Consider the following 20258-nt stretch of genomic DNA (forward strand, 5'->3'; position numbering starts at 1 on the left):
CAATACATGCACAGCTGTTACTCTAAAACCAGCAACTCATCAACACTTCATGTTAATTCTCCACACCATAGGCAGTCAAATTATCAGGGAGATGAGCTTACCTTCCCCAAGATGCACGTTTCTGCAATGAGTTAAAGGGGCCTACTTCCATCGCACAGCTAACCGTGTCACTATACCCTAAGCAAGACTTTTTCAATCTAAGAAGAAAGAGGAAAAAATGTAATTATTTCCCCATCTAGGATTACTGAACAAAATGCAAGCTTGCAGAATGTCTTATCTGGTTTAAAAGAAAACACACACAGCCCACAAAATGGAGCTAACCAAGATTAATTTAAAATTAAAATGGGCCCATAGAAGCAGAGAAAGAGATACTAGGAATAAGCCAGCAACTGTCATGCTTAAGACTGGATAGACCCCAAAGGGCCCCCCAATTTGGCCTCCCCATTTGCAGGCAGTGAAATGGAGAGAGGGATTTTTAGCAGTGGGTGGGACACAACGTTCACTGGTGCTACTGGCAGCAGCACTCCTCTCCAAACCACCCTCCAAGGCAGGCATCCCCAAACTGCGGCCCTCCAGATGTAGCTGAACTACGACTTCCGGCATACCCAGCCACAAAAATTTGTGTCTAGGGATGCTGGGAGTTGTAGTTCAGCATCATCTGGAGGGCCACAGCTTGGGGATGCCTGCTCCAAGGAATGCTGCTTTATTATGTAGCATCATTACAAGGCTGGGTCTGGGACAAAGAGGAGGCGAGAAGGGGACCGTCAACAGGAAGACCACCACCAACCGCTACTGCAGAATCACCAGGTGTGTTGTTTTTTTTAAAGGCAGGCAATAGCAAAGTAAGGTAAACTGGGGAGGGGGTGGGGAGAACAGTCCCCACCTACCCCAACCACAAATTCAAACCAAATATTCTCAGAGAGCTTTCATAGGAAGCTGCCTTATACCGAGTCAGACCATTGGTCCATGTAGCTCAGTAAGTACGTCTACACTGACTGGCAGCAGCTCTACAGGCAAGAGTTTCTCCCAGTCCACCAGGAGGTCGAAGACTGAGCCTGGGACCTTCTGAATGCAAGCAGATGCTCTACCACTGAGCTACAGCCCCATCCCTTAAGGGGAATATCTTACAGTAGACAGCACTCACATGCAGTCACCCATCCAAAAGCAAACCAGGGCAGACCCTGCTTAGAAAAGGAGGCCATTCATGCTTGCTGCCACAAGACCAGCTCTGTGCCCCCCTCACGCCCCTCACCACAAGAGTTCTAGCTACAAGTCAGAACATGGATAACGGAGTTCACAACACTTTAGTCTGCAACAAACTGAATTAAGCCCCTCTGTTTACCTTTGAGATAGGTACTGGCTGGATCGTACCAAAATGTGCATGCAGTGAATGGACACAATGCCAAGGAACACAAGGCTGACTGGTCCAACCTATACAGCGGGAGGAGAAACAGACACCAGGTTAGAAACTGGAAACCTTATAAAGAGCAGGCTCCTTTCCTGCACTGTGCCCCAAACTCTAGAGAAATATGAAACTATATCAGTATTCTCCAGAAGAAGAACAAAAGGACAGCCCTGCTGGATCAGGCCTAAGGCCTTTCTAGTCCAGCATCCTGTTTCACACTGTGGCCCACCAGATGCGCTTACTGCACTCAGAATTTAGCTGGGCAAGAATCTTAGCTTTCAGGGAGGGGGAAGCAGATGAAGTTTCTAGTCCCTACAAGCTATAAAGATCCTTGAAAAAGTGAGTGGGCAACAGACTGCGGAAACACGGGGCTGCTGATCACATTGGAGGTAAAGTAAAGTGTCCCGTCAAGTAGATTTTGATTCCTGGCGCCCACAGAGCTCTGTAGTTTTCTTTGGTAGAATACAGGAGGGGTTTACCATTGCCTCCCCCCCCATGCAGTATGAGATGATGCCTTTCAGCATCTTCCTATATAGCTGCTGCCCAATATAGTACCAGCAGGGATTCGAACCGGCAGGGATTCGAACTTCTACTTGTTAGTCAAGCATTTCCACGCTGCGCCACTTAAGGTGACTATATAGTAGGTAGTGGGGCAATATTAGAATGAAGTTATGCAAGAAGTGCTTCCTTTGCATAGGGTCTACAGAACGCAGAACTTGGCTTTGAATCACATACAATTTGGGTTAGTGGGGCACCGCTTTCTAATTCCGTCCCCCCCCCCGCCCCCCTAAAGTGATCCAGAGAAATGCAAAACATTAAGCATCAGAAGTTAGAGGAGAGGCCAAGCAGGCAGAATGGAGGTGAATGCCCCAGCAAGCTCTCCTACTTCCCTCCACTCAAACGACTGGGTTGGATTTTCTTCTACCCTTTGCCCCAGCATACATGAGGCAGAACAAGCAAGAACAGATCCTTTGTTGGGGCATCTGATATAAAGAAAGTTAGATATAAACTGTGGTACTCCAGATATTGTAGAACAGCAACTCGCATCATCCCCAGCTACAATTGGGGATATATGTCCCAATCCGGACCTTATGATCTTCTGAGGTCCTCCAGGTGCTCCTGCCAAATGAGGTGAGGTGGGTGGCTACTAGGGAGGGGGCCTTTTTGGTGGTTGCACCCCATTTATGGAATAGCCTCCCCAGTGAGGTTTGTCTGGCTTCATCACTTTGTTCTTTTAGACACCAGGCAAAGACCTTTTTGTTCACTCAAGCCTTTTAAATTTTGATCCAATTTTATTTTTGCCTTTTTAAAAATATTGTTTTAGTGTGTTGTGTGTTTTTATCTTGCATTTTAATGTGTGTTGTATGCCGCCCAGAGAACAATTTGTTATGAGAGAGCTAACTAATAAAGTGCAGTATTATTTATGATGATGGATGATGATGGATGATGAAAGGGCTCATCATAAGGATGAAGAAAGGAACCTCTATCCCATACTAGTTCTTCCATGAGCAGATGATGTTGGGTACCCTCTAGCTACCTCTTATGCAACCTTCTCCTGCCAAACGGAGGCCCTCTTCTTCCAGCCGCGGTTTCAGCACACAGCAGAACAGTACAAACAATTTAGAGGCATGCATTTTCACCCTCTATGCTAGCACAATGTTAGTCTGGATGCTGCTCAAGGACTACTGAATACTTTATTCCTTACTTTCCAGATGTGCCATTTTGCCACTTTAAGCTACTGAAGCACCCAAATCTGAGAGTTGCACCTCACTTCCCTCCACAACACTGCAAAGTATCTTAGTGCACACCTCTCAGTCTTGGGGTGCATCACACTACTACCTTGTTCTGCTGAATGAGTGGTAAAGTAAAGGTAAAGTGGCCATCAAGTCGGTGTCGACTCCTGGCGCCCACAGAGCCCTGTGGTTGTCTGTGGTAGAATACAGGAGGGGTTTCCCATTGCCATCTCCCGCACAATATGAGACAATGCCTTTCAGCATCTTCCTATATCGCTGCTGCCCAATATAGGTGTTTAGGAAACATACCAGCAGGGATTTGAACTGGCAACCTCTGGCTTGATAGTCGAGCCATTTCCCCACTGCACCATTAGGTGGTAGCCACTTCCTATTGCCCCTCAAGGGAGTCAGCCTGACCATACAAAAGAGTGAGGACAGGTTGGTGGAATAGAGATTTTGTGATGCAGTGGCAGAGAGGCCATTTTGCACCGTTCTCGTGTAAACTTAGAAAGGAAGACAGTTTAACATAACTGCATGTGCACCTCCCTCTAGAAACTTTTGTATTGACCTTCCAATACAAACCAAGTTCACAGCACATAAAAATGGTTCTAGAAGTTTTTGGTTGTTGTTTTTATGACCTGCCGTGTTGTTTCAAGATGAACAAAATGTATACTAAGAGTAGTATATATACCATGTATAAGAGTCTATTCACACACACGACTACTAGAATAAGAACTTGCAAGAAAAAAGATCTGGAAGAACTTTGAGTAATATTTGGATAATGAGCAACAACTTGAACAAGAACTTGTAAGAGTAAAGATCTGGAAGGACTTTATGTATCCACATGTACAAGGAATATGGACATAATTGACCTTCAGCCACACTTTTTGGGGTCTAGAACACAGACATCTTTTTCAGTAATTGTGTGTTTCATTATATATGTTTAATTTACCCATGTTTCATGTAAGTTGTGTGTGTGTGAATAGACTCTTATACACAGTATATATACTACTCTTAGTATACGTTTTGTTCCTTTGGCCCGTGTATCCTCTATTCTTTCATCGTGTTGTTTCAAGATGGCAGCCACTCAAAGTACAGGCAACAGCCCTTTATAACTCATGTGCTGACTGTCAGATACAAAGCAAGTTGACTTCCAGTCAGGATGACGATGTGATCAGTCGCACTTCAGTGAGCTCCAGAGCTTTCTGCTTGACTTTTTTAATCCTGAACTGCTTAATCTTTTCATAACAGCAGAGACCTCCTCACTAAACAGGTGATTGTTTTTTTCTTTTTCTGTTGGGGGAGTCCTGCTGATGGATTGTATAATGGCCTCAGAGGGAGGGGGGAAAGTTCAGCTTCCCTCTTCCCCCACTTCCTCTCCGCCAGAAATGTCTTCAGAGGAGGAAGGAAATGTTATAACTATTTATTTATTGAATGTATATACCACCTAATATAAAATCTCAAGGCGGTGTACAAAATTAAACATAATACAAAACAGAAACATTTAAAATGCATAAAAAGATAAAAATCATAGTACATAAAAACACATTAAAATTTAAAAATGAGATTTCAGTTAAAAGCCTGAGAAAATAGGTACATCTTCAGGGTCCTTCTAAAAACAAGCGGGGAAGGAAATGCTCTTCTTTCAGGAGGGAACGCATTCCAAAGCCCTCGGGCAGCCACAGAGAAGGCCCGGTCCCAAGTTGCCACCAAACAAGTTGGCAGCAACCGTAACCGGACCTCTCCAGATGATCTTAATAGGCGACAGGGTTCATGACAGAGAAGGCACTCTCTTAAGTACCCTGGGCCTAAGACATTAAAGACTTTATAGGTCACTAGGAATGTCCACAGATCATACCAGCAAGGGAAAATTCATAAGGTGTTGGCCAAGTTGGGAAAAATGACTACTGAGCTTGCCTTTCTTCCAGAAACCCATACTTTGCCAGCTGAGAAATCCTTCCTGCAACAGTCATGGGTCGGGAAAGTCTAACCAAGTGGCCATTCTACAAGAGTGAGGCCATTTTAATTCATAAATCTTCTAAACTAATTGTTGAACAGGAAACAACAGATGAAGGAGATCGTTTTCTTATACTTATTGGTAGCACAGGTGGTCAATGCTTGACATTAATGAATTTGAATGGTCCAGTTACAGATTCTCCACAATTAATGCACAGTTTTGCATATTTACATACCTTGACTTTTGATCACCTGATTATTGGTGGAGACCTGAATCAGACTATTGATCCCCTTCTTGACCGCAATATCCCCCTTTCCAGATCACACTCTTGAACCCATACCACACTTAAGGCTAAAATATCAGATTTTAATCTAGCAGATATATGGCATCTTCTCAAGTCTTCTCAGCAAGAATATACTTTTCTTTCTCCTGTCTATAAAAATTGTTTTAGCTTGGATTATCTTTTGATGTCTTGTTCCTTAGTGTCCTGAGTTCAGCATGTAATATTGATATCATAGCATTCTCAGATCATGCCCCGGTTAAAATGGTTGTTCGTTTGGAAAATTACCCTAATACCTCATTTAGGTTGTATGAATATATCCCTGCTGAATGATCCTCAATTGACTAGACAAATGGAACAGGAGATGTAGGAATTTTTTTATTCTTATTTTTTAAACAGGGGCTCTATTACATCAATATCCTTGGCAGTTAAAACAGTGAAACCTTATAACTTCTATTCATGATACTCAAGGCAATATTTATACAGACCTTGAATTAATAAATCAGCATTTATTTTAGTTTTATTCCAGTCTGTATAGTAGTAATGGATCTAATATTGATGCAGATATAGATAGCCTTTTGCAACAGCTGCATCTTCCACATCTAACACAAGATCAAATCAGTCTTTTAGTTGCACCCCTTTCTCTACAGGAGATAATGACTAAAATTACATCCATGAACTCTAGTAGCGTCCCTGGGCTGGAGGATTTCCTGTGGAGTTTTACAAGAAAAATATTAGTTCCCTGGTTCCAATCTTACTGGCGGTCTACAATGATGCTTTTTAAAATAAACATCTCCCTCCTTTTAATGAAGTTTTTATAACAGTTCCTCTTAAGCCTGGTAAAGACTCTGAATTATGCACAAGCTATAGACTGATTTCTTTGTTAAACGTTGATGCTACAGTACTGACAGCTACACTGACACGTAGGGTACAGACTGTGTTTCCCACCATTATTCATCCTGTTCAGATATCTGGTCATCAAGGGTCAGACAACATCAGATTGTTGATTGATGTATTAGCTCTATCCTCAAAGAGCCAAGACCCGGCCGCTACAATTTCTTTAGATGTGAAGAAGGCATTTGATATGGTCCATCTGAGGTTATTGAAACATGTTTTGATCAATTTTGGTTTCCCAAAATTTTTTTTGACCTGGGCTACAATATTATTCAGGTCTCCATTTTCATGAGTTATCACAAATGGTATATTATCCCCTTTAATTAGGCTACAATGGGGCACATGCCAGGGATGTCGTTTATCTCCTCTTTCCCCCGCCCCCAATACAGTGTTAGAACCCCTGGCTTGTGCTATTAGAGACTCTGATGATATTTATTTATTTATTAAATTTTTCTTATCTACCATCTCCTCCAAAGACTCTAGGTGGTGGACAACAACAACAACAACTTTTTAAAAATTTAAAGGGCAAACGCCTGGCGAAACAGGTAGGCCTTAAGAAGGGCCTTAAAAGCAGCTAGGGAGGGGGCTGAACGAATCTGGGGGAGGGGGGAAGTGTTCCAAAGAAGATGGGTGGCCACAGAGAAAGCCCTCCTATGGGCCCAGACACCTAATATAAAGGGTACTTGGTGGAATTGAACACAAGTTGATTTTATATGCTGATGATATTTTATGCTTTAATGATAAACCAGAAATCTCAATTCCCAATCTTATTTCTATCGTTCAACAGTTTGGTAATTTATCCGGTTATTCTATAAACTAGGATAAATCCAATTTTATGCCTTTGGGCTTTATGGGTTTTCTTGAGGAGTGTAGGCTGTGGGGTTTATTTGTTGTTTATTTAGGTATCGTAATCTCTGGAACTGGTATGTTAAGGAATGCTAAAGGACAGATAGTAACTGATTCAGAGAAGATCAAACAGAGATGGAAGGAGTATACTCAAAATCTGTAAAGCAGGGACGTCAACATCCAAGATACCCTAGAAGATATTCCCTACTTGCAAGAACCTCCAGTACAGGAAGATGAAGTTAGATCAGCACTCCGGTCACTATCAAGTCGGAAGGCTACAGGAATTGATGGAATAGCTACAGAAATGTGGCAGGCAACAGAAGAAGAATCAATCAAAGCTCTAACCCAAACCAAGCTATGCCAGCAAATTTGGAGAACACCACAGTGGCCAACAGATTGGAAGAGGTCAGTCTACATACCCATACCAAAGAAAGGAGAATTAACAGATTGTGCAAACCATCACACAATATCCTTAATTTCACATACTAGCAAAATAATGCTCAGGATCATCCAACGCAGATTAGAGCCCTATGTGGAAAGGGAAATGCCGGATGTTCAAGCTGGTATCAGAAAAGGCCAAAAAACAAGAGACATCATTGCTGATGCATGCTGGATAATTGAGAAAGCCAAAGAATACCAGAAAGAAGTCAATATGTGCATTATTGACTACAGAAAAACATTTGATTGTGTCGACCATGTCAAGTTGTGGAATATCCTTAGGAAAATGGGCGTCCCAGAACATCTCAATGTGCTAATGAGAAAACTATGCAGAGGACAGGATTCCACAGTCCAGATGGAACATGGTGAAACAGACTGATTCCAGATCGGGAAAGGACTAAGACAAGGCTATATATTTTCTCCTTCTTTATTCAATTTATATGCTGAACATATACTGAGAAAATCTGGATTGAAAGAAGATGAGCATGGTTTTAAAGCTGGAAGAAGAAACTTCAATATCCTGCACTACGCTGATGACACCACTCTGACAGCTGAGAATGCAGATGATCTGCAAGCTCTAGTAATGAAAGTCAAGGAGCACAGTGAAAAAATGCGACTACAACTAAATGTAAAGATGACTAAACTAATGACAACGGGTACAGCAACCAACCTCAGAATTGACAATGAAGACACTGAAGTGGTGGATAGCTTCTGCCTTTTAGAATCAACCGTCAACAGTAAAGGATCCAGCAGTCAAGAAATATGCCAGACTAGCACTTGGTAAGGTTGTAATGAAGGCCTTGGAAAGGATACTTAGATGCCGTGATGTATCTACACCTACAAAGATTAGAATAGTTCAGACCATGGTTTTTCCTGTGACACTCTATGGATGCGAAAGCTGGACTTTGAAGAAGCAAGATAGAAAAAGCATTGACACTTTTGAACTTTGGTGCTGGAGAAGACTTTTAAGGATACCATGGACAGCCAGGAAAACAAACAATTGGATCATAGAACAAATCAATCCAGAATTTTCACTCAAGGAACAAATGACCAGGCTCAAACTATCATACTTTGGACACATTATACAGAAATCCAGCTCCCTTGAAAAGTCCGTAATGCTGGGGAAAGTTGAAGGCAAGAGAAGAAGAGGACGACCAGCAGCAAGGTGGATGGACTCGATTACAGCAGCAATGAATGCACCACTGAGCAACCTTGAAGGCCAAGTTGAAGACAGATCATCCTGGAGAGAATCTCCCTATGTGGTCACTAAGAGTCGACACCGACTTGACAGCACTTAATCAATCAGTCTATAGGAAGCCTTCTCATTTAGTAAATATAAATGTTTCCAAATTTTTGGCTCAAATGAAAAAGGACTTAGATTGGTGAGCTATGATCCCATTGAGTATTTGGGGCAAAATAAATGCACTTAAGATGAATTTAACACCAAGGCTTTTTAAATCTTTCTCTCAGTCTTCCAGTTCTTATATGTTCATCAAATTTTAAGCATGTTTATAAATTAGTAAATGACCTCTTATGTCAAGGACGGACACCCAGATTTTAACTCCACAAACTTCAACTACCTATTGAAGAAGGAGGGTTTTAATTTCCCGCATTTTCAGGCTCATCACCGGGCATTCACTTTATCTGGAACAATGAGTCCCAGGTTTCAGCTACACCTTAGGCACAGTTCAAGAGCCATTATTTGACCCCACGGAGATCTTGGCAGGTGCTCGGTTCACTATTTGTTCATCGATTGGGGTCATTACCGGTAGTTAAAGCTGCAAGGCATATATGGAAGATCTTGGGTTCCCCACATGGCTTTGATCCTTTTCAGCATGAAAAGTTCGCATTGTGGTTGAATCCCAGTTTAAAGATTGCTCATAGTCTTTTCATTGGACCAACTGGGCCTTTCGCAAAGTCATCACATTAAATCAATTGGTATCTTCTGAAGCTGTTTTTAAATCCTCGGACATTTTGAGAGCTGAATTTGATATACCTTCAAATGCTAGCTGACAGTTTATCCAGCTAAAACATTTATTGTCATGGTTCTTTGGTCCTGATGCGATTGCAGCTTCTGAAACTCCATCTTTGTTATTGGATTTGAAACATTTATTAAATATACCTAAGCCTGTAGCCTCACTCTATCAGAAACTTAAGACATTAATAAGATGGACATTGATCATGTCCGAGATCTTTGGAATAATTATCTTAAATACCCTATTTTATTAAGCAATGGTGGGTTTCATTGAAGGCAATGAAACATGTCTTTTTAGATCTTAAAGTGCAGCTAATACAGCAAAAACCTTCATTCCGTGTCTATTGGACACCACAGAGAAGGTTTAATAAGGGATGGCTGCAGACTGCTGTGTGTTGGAGGTATAATTTGTATGAAGGCACACTTACACATATGGTTTGGTCCTGTCTGGTTATCACACCATTTTTGTCTGAAATTCACAAGGTAGTCAGTATGACATTGCAGTTATCATTGTCCGTTAAGGACATTCACCTTTGGGTGGGGTATATCCCCAGCATATGGAATTTAGCACTACATTAAGAACTGTGGATTCTTCGTGCTTGGGGTGTTGCCAAAAATATTGTAACACAACACTGGAAGGACAAATTTACTCCTGAATTACAGCCTTGAATTATCAATATGTGTTCTTTGCATTTGAACAGGGGGGGGGGGTTGGTCGTCAAGGTAGAGAAGAATTCTTAGCAATTTGGTGAAACTTCAATGATCTGTTTGTGCTTTGAAACATAAGCCAAATATCCTGAAAGAAGGAGGGTTTTGTTTTTGTTTTTTAAAATCCCTTTTTTAAAAAAAAAAAATCTCCTCCTCCTCCTGTGTTGGTTGTATCCTATTTAAGCTGTGTTAATGGATTTGGTTTTCCTCTTTTCTTTCTGTGTTATATTTGTGTGCATTATTATCTTCAATTATGTCTATATACTGTAACCTTATTGCAATAAAGGAAAAGTGGGGTGGGGAGATACAAAGCAAGTTCACAGCACATGGTGGGGGTGGGGGTCGTCCTAGGTAAACGTCACTAGGTTCATTCACATGACCACCAGCAGGCTAGGAGAAGTGCCCAGTCTGGGTAGGAGAGCCAAGTATGATCCTGAGCAGCAATCGTGTGAACTCCAGTAATCAAGGAAAGAAGAAGGGCACATGATTGTGTGCAAGGCAGCACCTGGATAGCTTTCCCTCCTATCTCAGTAAAATGCTGGGGAAGGGATCTGGGTGGGCATGCACTCTTCCAATCCAGCTGTCTCCACCCTCCTCCCCCTCTCTCTAGCATACACAGCAACCAAAGCCAAGTAGAATGCTTCTCTGGCTTGCTTTTCACTCATGAGAACTGGCCCACTGTGTTAGAAGTGGGTCCATTCATTCCACTTAAAACTACTTGTTAGCCTTCACAAGCAGCACACCAAGATTTGGGCTGAAACAGAGGGACTTGCCCCAGGCCAGGGGGAAAATGTGTTTACTCTTCAAGCCAGTAACAGACTAACAACAAGAAATCTTGATGGGTCCCCCATGCAAAGCAATAACTGACCAACACTTACCACAATGCCTGCGTTTTTTATTGCAAGTGGAAGCCCTAGGAGCCCAGTTCCGATGTTTCCTTTGAGAAGATGAGTGAGTGTTTGTATAAACCTGAAAATTAGATAGAAACAAAAAATAGCACTCAATGCAACGTAAACAGAGAAATCCCAAATGCCCCAAAAGATAGGTCTTCTACACCCACAGGAAACACGAGAGGGACTTGCAGAATTACAAGGAGAACACACACACACACACACACACACACACACACACACACACACACACACTTTGATGGTAAAACAGTACATACGTAATGCCGTCTTGATCATCATGCTGATATTTCTTTTCACCTGGCAGCAATTCATTTCTATTCTCTGGCAACAATTCATTTTCATCATCTGAATTCTGTTCTTCTATTAAAGGCTTCATTACTTCCAGGTCTATCAAACACAAACAAAGAGGAGAGTACACTTTACTATGATAGTTAAAGTAGCACTTATAGCATCCAAAATGGTTTTGCTATTGCCATCAGGTCATTCATCCCGCCAGGAACACCATAATATAGGTCACTATCATAAAGCTTCTTGGGTCTAAATGGAAATGCACTCTCTCAGCCAAATCAACCTGCTCTGAAATACAAACTGCGAGTGAACAATGATGCTTGTGCTGCTAAAGTCCACTGATTTTTCATATTTATTTTCTAAAGCCATCAGACCACTTTGGCCTAGTGCACGCAAGCAGCACAGGAGGAAGTGGGCAAGCCATTTTCTAGGCTGTGCCACCGCAGGAAGAGCACATGACGGAATGCATCTCAGCAAAGACAGCGTTGTCCTGCACACAGAAACCTAGATGTCAGGGAACAGGACTTCAGCTTGGCCTTCTCCAACGATTAATTTTCTATATACAGAAACACTTCACTTGTGTGTAGGAGAGCATTCTGCAATGCAATCTCCACACACAGTCTGATGCGGCACAGCCCAGTGGCACCCCACAGTTAATCTGCAGGTTGTGCGTATTTTCCCCTCTGCCATATAGCTCATTATTTCTTCATACAGCACCATCTGTGTCTGTGGTAAGGGCAGATCCATAATGCAGCAGCCACCCATGTGCAAAGCACAGAGACCTCCAAGTGGGGCCGGAGAGGAGCTGCCACACAGCTGCTGGTGTGAATGGAGCTCATCTCCACAGCCACCCACCCACCTGCTAACTGCCTTCACAGCCCCCACTTGGCTGCTCCACCACCGCTTCTGGCTTGCCTTCCTTTCCTGCTGGCCATGGTGGCCTAATAAAGTCAGAGCCCCAGTTCACACTGGAATGGGCTCACGTCAGGCGGTGACATCATCATACTGTGGTGTTGTGGCAGCCGGTGGTAAAGGGAAACAAGCCAGCCTCAGCAGACCACCCACTCCAAAAAATCTAGTCATGGGCTGCTGCCAACTTCACTATGCCACTGATTTGTGGCACTTTATGAGCAATAAAACAAGTCCCTATCCCAGGAGATTAACAGTTGAAATCTGACCCAAGAGGTGGAAGGGGGAGAAGAAGGGGGAGGAAGAATAAACTGGAGAAGCACAGGCAATTATTTCACCATACACATACTAAGGCTTCGATGTGGTATAGCAGGCCTTGAGCAGTTTTCTTTGGATCTAAGAACCTGACCAAAGGTTTAGGAGTCAGGCAATGGTCACTTGGCAAGATCACTAGACTTGGAGACAAACAGGCAGTGGCGCTCTTTCCCCTGGACTTCGGGGCCCAAGTCCAGGGCCTCCACACCTCCTAGGGTGGGTCCCCCAAATCCTCTTTAGTCTGCCCCGGGTGGTGTGGTCGCCGCTGGCCCGCACTGCACTGGGTGGCCAAGTATGATTGTGACCTGTGCCGGGTGCTTCAGAGACAGAGCGGGGAGTGGGGAAAGAAATGTGTTGAAATGTTTCTGCTAATGCATATTTGCATAAATATACCTGTTTTATATTCTACCATTCTTGTGAGTTCCGTTTCTGTTTGTGCCTTCAAGAACCCACATGTTAAAAATACTGCATGTGTCACGGGGTGTTTTTTCTGTTGGGGGATGATGCTTAACTTGTTGGGGGGGCCTCCAGCAAGGGGGGTGTACATAGGCCTTTAGGTGCACCTCTGCATTGTGGAGGGGGAGAGTAAATGGGTTTCTCTTTATTCCCCTTCACAAGTAACATACTTGGAAGAGAAACGGGGCTGCTTGGGACAAATAAAGACTTAATTAAATAACTCTGCCTCTCAATATTCTAGTCTAAGCACCATAATTAAATTTCTAGATGCCATGCCTCCCTGGCACCTGGGATTTCTCAAGCCCTAGAGTATAGTAAGGGAAGCTAGGAGACTGTGCCAACAGCAGAGACAGATGGCTTGGTGGCAGCTAGAATCCTAATAGAAGGCGGCTTAATGGGCCTCCTCCTTTGCCATACATTTTATCTATCCATCCATCCTCACATGAGCTTCCCTACCTCCTGATGGTTTTCTCTTTTTACTTCTTCCTTTGAAGGCTAGATTGATGGCTACAAAGAGCAGATATTTTCTACATTAGGAACACACTTAAAATAGTTAACAAATTAATTATTTCCAATTTCAATCCCATTGCTTCCAAGTTATTGACATGGATACCAGATTTTTAAACAAAGATGCAAAGCATTAGAAGTTAAGGTTACCCTGCACTTGCTTAATGCTAGCGGTCTAACAAAGGAACACAGCACTTTAAAATTTACTTTGTTTATGTACTGCCTTTCGTTCAAAGACCTCCAACATGGTTTATAGGCACACAAACATAAACACAGTTCCATCACCTTGAAAAGACTTTCACACTTCTTTCTACATAGGGCTTAAGTGCACACATCCATAGGCCAAGTCTGTTTCTATTTTCCCCACAAGTACTTCCAAACGCCCCATTTTAACTTGTCTGGGCTTCAGCATCCTGAAAATCCAGTGCTTTGGGGCCTCTCCAAGATGGAGACCCAGATGGCAAGCATGTGCTGTTCCTATGGTTACCAACCTTTGATTACACTTGTGTTAGGGGCGGAGCCAAGGCTGAAGCTGGTGGTCAAGGGGTGGAGCCAGACAGAATCTTGAGCTTAAGGGCTTGTCAAGTAGGGATGTGCACGAATTAGTCCATGCACTCCTGGGAGGCGAAGCCTTTAAGGGGCAGGGAGGTTGCCCTTACCTGCCCCACCAATTTTCTCCTGCTTGCACTCTCCCCAAAATCATTGCCGCGGGGCTCACTTCAGCCACTTCCGGTATGACGGTGACTGGGGCTGCAGGGAGGTACACTGTAGCCCCACGGCAACTATTTTGGGGAAAGCACCAGTGGAGGGCAAGCAGCAGGGCGGGTAAGGGCACCCTCCCTGCCCCTTAAAGCCCCCACCTCCGAACCAGCTCAAACGCCAGACTTCCAAACCAGTTCACCACACCAGAAAAGGAGCGCCAAACCAGTTCATGCACATCCCTATTGTCAGGTCCCATTGCTGACAAAACACTCACTGGTCTGAAAAGCTGGCTGTGGCAAACATAGCTACACTCCCCTGGGGAAGACTAGCCTTGCTTTCACATAATGCTATACTCAACTGCTGGAGAGCAGCAGATCTTCAGTAAGTTGCATATAAGCATTCACCGCAGATCTGGTATCAGCCGTAAAATGAGCCCTCTTCAGACATCATGTTCAACACTCATACAAGTATACAGATCTGGACACAGGTGCAGATATTTACAGGTTATGCTGAATACAGGTACAGCAGTACTCTTCCTGTCTGCACCATGCATTTGAGGCATATGCATCCAGATTCACTTTTCAAATAAATGCATATCAGGATCGATAAAAATCAATCAATCATTTTTAAAAAAATTTAAATTGGATTTTAATTTTTCTTCAGCTCATAAAAAGCTCAAAGATATCTTCATGAATATTAATCATAACTTCTAATTATATTATATGAGCATGGTAACAGGCTCAGCAGTATATGGGCACAAGAGATAATAATCTTATTATGCAGGTAATGTACATCCAGTGTACGTGTGTGTGTGTGTGCACGTGCGCACGTGTGTTCGTGTACGTACACACACACACAGAAGCCCCTGCCCCACACTCTCTCTAAAAGTGCAAAGACAAAGCAGGCAAATGAATGAATAAAGAATTTGATTGTCAGAGTGGGCATGGCCATGGGGACCATGAGCCGAGTAAGGAGGAAGAATCTGGATATAAATGCTAGCAGTAGGGGAGGGGAATAGGAAGTGAAACCAAGAGGGAACAGAACATATTCATGCAGTCCTGAGGAATGCCTATAATGGCATTATGCTGGAAAAAGAGACCCCATTCGGGAATATTTTAATGAAGTTCCTGTACCTGTGGGTAAGACAGGCATGCGTGCAAAATGCAAGCAGTACAACAGATAAATGCAAGGCCTGGTTGTCCGAATGAAACAGCATCATGAGAAGTGTGTACCTACCTTCTAAAAACAAAGCCTACATCTCTCTCCGAATATGCATTAAGGTTATATTGGGCAACAACATTATACTTTATTAGAAGATCATGATTAAATGCAATCTTCCCGACTAGCAATTTAAATAATTAAAATCGAGTCCTTCTGTGAAACTATTTAAATCATAATTAAATCAAATCAACCCTGATGCAGGTGCAGTCATTCACACACAAACATGTACAAATGTACATATATCTGTTCACTTGTACAGTATAATGTCTGAATAGAGCTATGGTCAGGCACCAAAGCCCTGTTCAGCATATTTTACTTAACATAGGCCTCAGGGCTCCTGCAGATATGAGACACATAGGAAGCTGCCTTATACCAAGTCAGACCATTGGTCCATCTAGCTCCGTATGGTCTACACAGATCGGTAGCAGCTTTTCCTCTCTCGGCCCTATCTTGGGGATACCAGGAAGGGAATTTGGAACCTTCTCCATGCAAGCAGGCAGGTGCTCTTCCCAGAGCAGCCCTCAACCCTAAGGGGAATATCTTACAGTGCTCCCACAGGTAGTCTCCCATTCAAATGCAAACCAGTGTGGACCCTGCTTAGCAAACGGGACAATTAATGCTTGCTGCCACAAGTCCAGTGGAGTCTCCCATCTTCTGATGAGGAAAGCACCTGGAAGCAAGGGGAAATGGAACATAGGAAGCTGCCATATATTGAATCAGACCATTGGTCCATCTAGTTCAATATTGTCTACACAGACTGGCAGTGGCTTCTCTAAGGTTGCAGGTAGGAGTCTCTCTCAGCCCTATCTTGGAGAAGCCAGGGAAGCAAGTTGAAACCTTTTGCTCTTCCAAGAGTGGCTCCATCCCCTGAGGGGAATATCTCACAGTGCTCACATGTGGTCTCATTTAAATGTAACCAGGGTGAACCCTGCTTAGCTAAGGGGACCAGATAAACCACCACTATTTGGATATTATATTGTATGGGTGTACAGCTGCCTGTACACTCCTACATGCTTGTTTGTGTGCAGATGAATATACCTGTGTTCATTTTTTGTGAACCTGGATACAGGCCGCTCAAATGCACGGCACAGATGAGATATGTCAAGCTGCGCCTATGATCAACGCAACACGCAAATAACTGTACCTACGTAGAGGTCTACCCCTGCATACACTGTACACTTGCTTATAAGTGTTGAACATGTGAATAGGGTTATAATAAGTGCTTTGGGGGTTATTTCCCATAATGGGAAAGGCACTAAGGGGTAACTGGGGCAGCTAAGACATTTAGATGCCCGAGGCAAAGGATAATATGAAACTCTCCCCATCTGTTCTCAACACTCTCAGGCCATGCGGTGTTGAGGCCCCAGTGGTGACTCGTAAGCTTTCAGTCAGTGGTAACCTGGGCATTCCTAGCCCGAGTCAGGTGGGGGAGAATAAGAGGTGGGCCCCAGAAGAACTCAGAAGGGAAACTAGAAAGTGTGCCCCCGTGGGATGGGGCCCCAGCACTTGTACCAAGACACAAAGCATCTGAGCAAGCAGGAAGGGCCTATGCACACAAGAGACTGGAGTTTTAGAAGTCTCCACAGGTTAACTTGACTCCCTCTGTCTCAGAGAACATTTGAAAGTCATAATTCTGAGTGATTCATATCGAAGGCTATAGAGACAATAAATATCAAGACAACCTGGAATGCAGAGCTCCAATTAACTTGACCTGCTTGGTCAGGTTTTTAGCTTATTCATCTTGCCACTCAACGACTGGCTAGAAGGGCAGACTATCTCTCTCTCTCTCTCTCTCTCTCTCTCTCTCTCTCTATATATATATATATATATATATATATATATATATATATATGGGAAAGGAGCTCTTTGCTTCCTGCCAGAATCAAGTTCCAGAATTTTAAGTTATGCTGGATGCAAAGAACCGAGACTAGCCACACCATCGGGAAGCGCTCAGAGAGCCAGCCAAGTCCACTGAGATTTAACCAACCCTGGTGAGGCTGGTCACTAAGATTTTTCGACTGTGAGACCTTTGGGGGAATGGGGGGCATTTTATTTATTTATATCTGTGTAAACTGCTTTGGGAGACTTTGCTGAAATGCAGTATATAAATATTTGTCATATTCTTATTTGGCGGGTGAGGTATGTGTTCTGCAGCATTATGGACTTCTTTTTACAATTCATGAGGGTACAAGTGGTCCTTGAGAACTCTAGATTCTACAGGGCTTTAAAGGTCATGATGAGGTATACATGTATTATACTAGGGTCCCTGCTACCTTGGCAAAGAGGCACTTTTTTAACGTGGTGATTCTCTTTATTTAGCAAGGGGAGAGTAACTGGCCCCATCCACCCCCAGCACAGTATTTCCAGTTACTTTTGCTGGTGTTTGTCTATGTTTCTTTTTAGATTGTGAGCCCTTTGAGGACAGTCAGCCATCTTATCTTCTATATATATATAATTCTCTAAGACAAACCCGTGTGTGGCAGCTCTCGTGAGTGTTTGAGAGCAGAAACACCTGACTGGGCAGTGGGGATTCGATATGCAGATAGGGAGGAGGAGCCTGTGAGATCAGAAGCACCATGGTGATTGGGCTGTGGGGCTTCCATTTGCAGACAGGGAGGAGGAGCCTGTGGCACCGTGGAGATTCCATATGCAGATAGGGAAGAGGAGCCTGCGATGGTTAAGGTCAGTAGGAATGCAACTGTTACTGGTTGGAAGATGTTCTTGATTATAGAGGAGATAGATATAGATATATGATAGTGTAGTGAGCAGGGGTCTGCAAATAGAGGGGCCATGAGAGAGGAAAGAGCCCCTTCAGGAAAAGGAGACTGCCACTGTATGAATTAGATGAGGAAACAAGATGAACAAGATCTGTTAACTCAGGAAGGGAGAGAGAGAGAGAGAGAAGAAGAAGAAGAAGAAGAAAGGAGGGGAAGAAAGACAAGGGAAGAGCAAGTGGAGGAGAGAGAAAGAAAGAACAAGAAGGGAGGGGATGAGAAAAAGAAGGAAGAGTGAGGGATGGGCCCGAATCTGTCAGTGGCCTGCATAGGCAGATTACCACAGAGGCAATTGCCTACGGCATCAAATCCGGGGTGTGTGGTGCAACAGCAAGGGAGAGTTCCGTACAGCTCCTCTCCCCGTTCCCAAATGAGTGCACACACCCTAAACAGCCAAGGGCCAAAACAGGCTGTGTCAGGGTCGTGCACTCATTTGGGCGGGAGGAGAGGAGTTGGAAGGAGCTCTCCTTTGCTGTTGCTGCACATGCCCCGGCAGGCAGCAGATGGACACTGCTTTGTGATAAACAGGGGGACTTCTTCCCCCAACATACACAATGCTCTCCACTGCAGCCCAATTCTGCCATGCAGGCAGCAGCGTTTTAATGTAAAAGGGCAGGGAGGGGATTTTCCCTTGTCCCCTGCTCCCCGCAGCAGCCATGAATCACTGGCACTGCGCCCCACCACCCGTGGCAGAGGTTTAGAAGTAAAAGGGGGGACTTGCTTCCTCCTTGCCACCCCTACCCTCCTCACTGTAGTGATGGGGGCGGAAAACCTTTGGCCGCCTACAAGCGGCAAAAGGCTTAAGCTGCCCCTGGCAGCCTGAAGGGAACAAGTGGCTATGGCAGCGGCAGCAAGGAAAGGCCCAGTCAACCACTGCTGCTGTTTAGGGCTACCAAGGCCATTAGTGGAGGGAAGCAGGCAGGCAAGAGATGGGCCCGGGCCTGTCAGCGGCCTGAGGGGAATGAGTGGCCATGGAGGCAGCAAGGAAGGGCCCAGTCAACCACTGCTGCTGTTTGGGGTTACTGAGGCCATTGGTGGAGGGAGGCAGGCAGGCAAGGGACGGGCCCGGGCCTGTCAGCAGCCTGAGGGGAATGAGCGGCCATGGTGGTGGCAGCAGTGAGGAAGGCCCCGGTCAACTGCTGCTGCTCCTGTGGGGAGGAGCAGGAGCACAGCTTGGGTGAGGAGATCTCTGGGGACAGGGGGCTGCAGCTTGGCCAATAGGTGCCAGCAATGCTGCGGCCATGACCAAGAGGGGTGAGGGGGATGGAGTAAAGGAATGGAGGAGTGGCCAAGAGGGGTGAGGAAGCAACCGGAGAGAGGAGGAGGAGGAGTGCAGCTCAGGTGAGAGTGGAGAGATCTCTGAGGTGAGGAGGGGCTGTGGCAGGGGGTACAGTCAAGTACTATCGTGCAGATGCTCCGTGCGGGTTAAGCTAGTCTTCTATATACTTATTTCTCTTAGCCAGCCATGCGTGGTTAGGATTTGGCAGCACAACTCTCGCAACATGCTGTGAGAGTTCCCAGCATTGGCATGAGTTCCCGGCAATGAAAATGGCGGCAGGAGGTGGCAGCGGGTCACAAAACGGCCTAAGGAGGCAGCCTGGGCTGGGAGGAAGAGGTGGGAGATGGCGGCGACAGTGGGACAGACTGGCCCTGGCCCTGCCCCGCCCGGGCAAGGAGAAGGTAGCGGCGGCCCAGCCTGGCCTGGCTTCCGGGAGCGGGAGGTGGGACGGACTGGCCCTGGCAATAGGAAAGGAGAGGAGGCGCCGGCAAGAGGAGAAGGAACGGGGAACGGACTGGGGCAGAAGGGGGGGAGCGGCAGAGAGACTGGAAAGCCGGCCATAAACCGCGGCCGGGGAGTGGGTGGGGGAGAGAAGCGGCCTAGTGAGCGGTGGAAGAGGGAAAGCGTCGGGGACCAGAGACTAGGGCAGAAGGTTTGTGG

At 44.8% G+C, this 20258-nt stretch overlaps 1 protein-coding gene across 13 annotated transcripts in view; it reads right to left on the reverse strand.

Moving 5' to 3' along the window:
* Positions 1-20258, reverse strand: part of SLC36A4 (solute carrier family 36 member 4) — a 183861-nt gene that overhangs the window by 138640 nt on the left and 24963 nt on the right. For all 13 annotated transcript variants that reach the window (XR_008319964.1, XR_008319963.1, XM_053311400.1 and 10 more), the window contains exons 2-5: positions 11405-11534; positions 11115-11205; positions 1343-1431; positions 102-197 (exon numbers count right to left, since the gene is read on the reverse strand). Coding sequence is in view for 11 of the 13 variants with exons in the window: in XM_053311400.1 (XP_053167375.1) it covers positions 102-197; positions 1343-1431; positions 11115-11205; positions 11405-11534 (406 nt within the window). In the remaining 2 variants the exon portion in view is untranslated. The remainder of the gene's footprint in view (positions 1-101; positions 198-1342; positions 1432-11114; positions 11206-11404; positions 11535-20258) is intronic.

Source organism: Hemicordylus capensis, chromosome 3 (assembly GCF_027244095.1).
Source record: "Hemicordylus capensis ecotype Gifberg chromosome 3, rHemCap1.1.pri, whole genome shotgun sequence".
NCBI lineage: Eukaryota > Metazoa > Chordata > Lepidosauria > Squamata > Cordylidae > Hemicordylus > Hemicordylus capensis.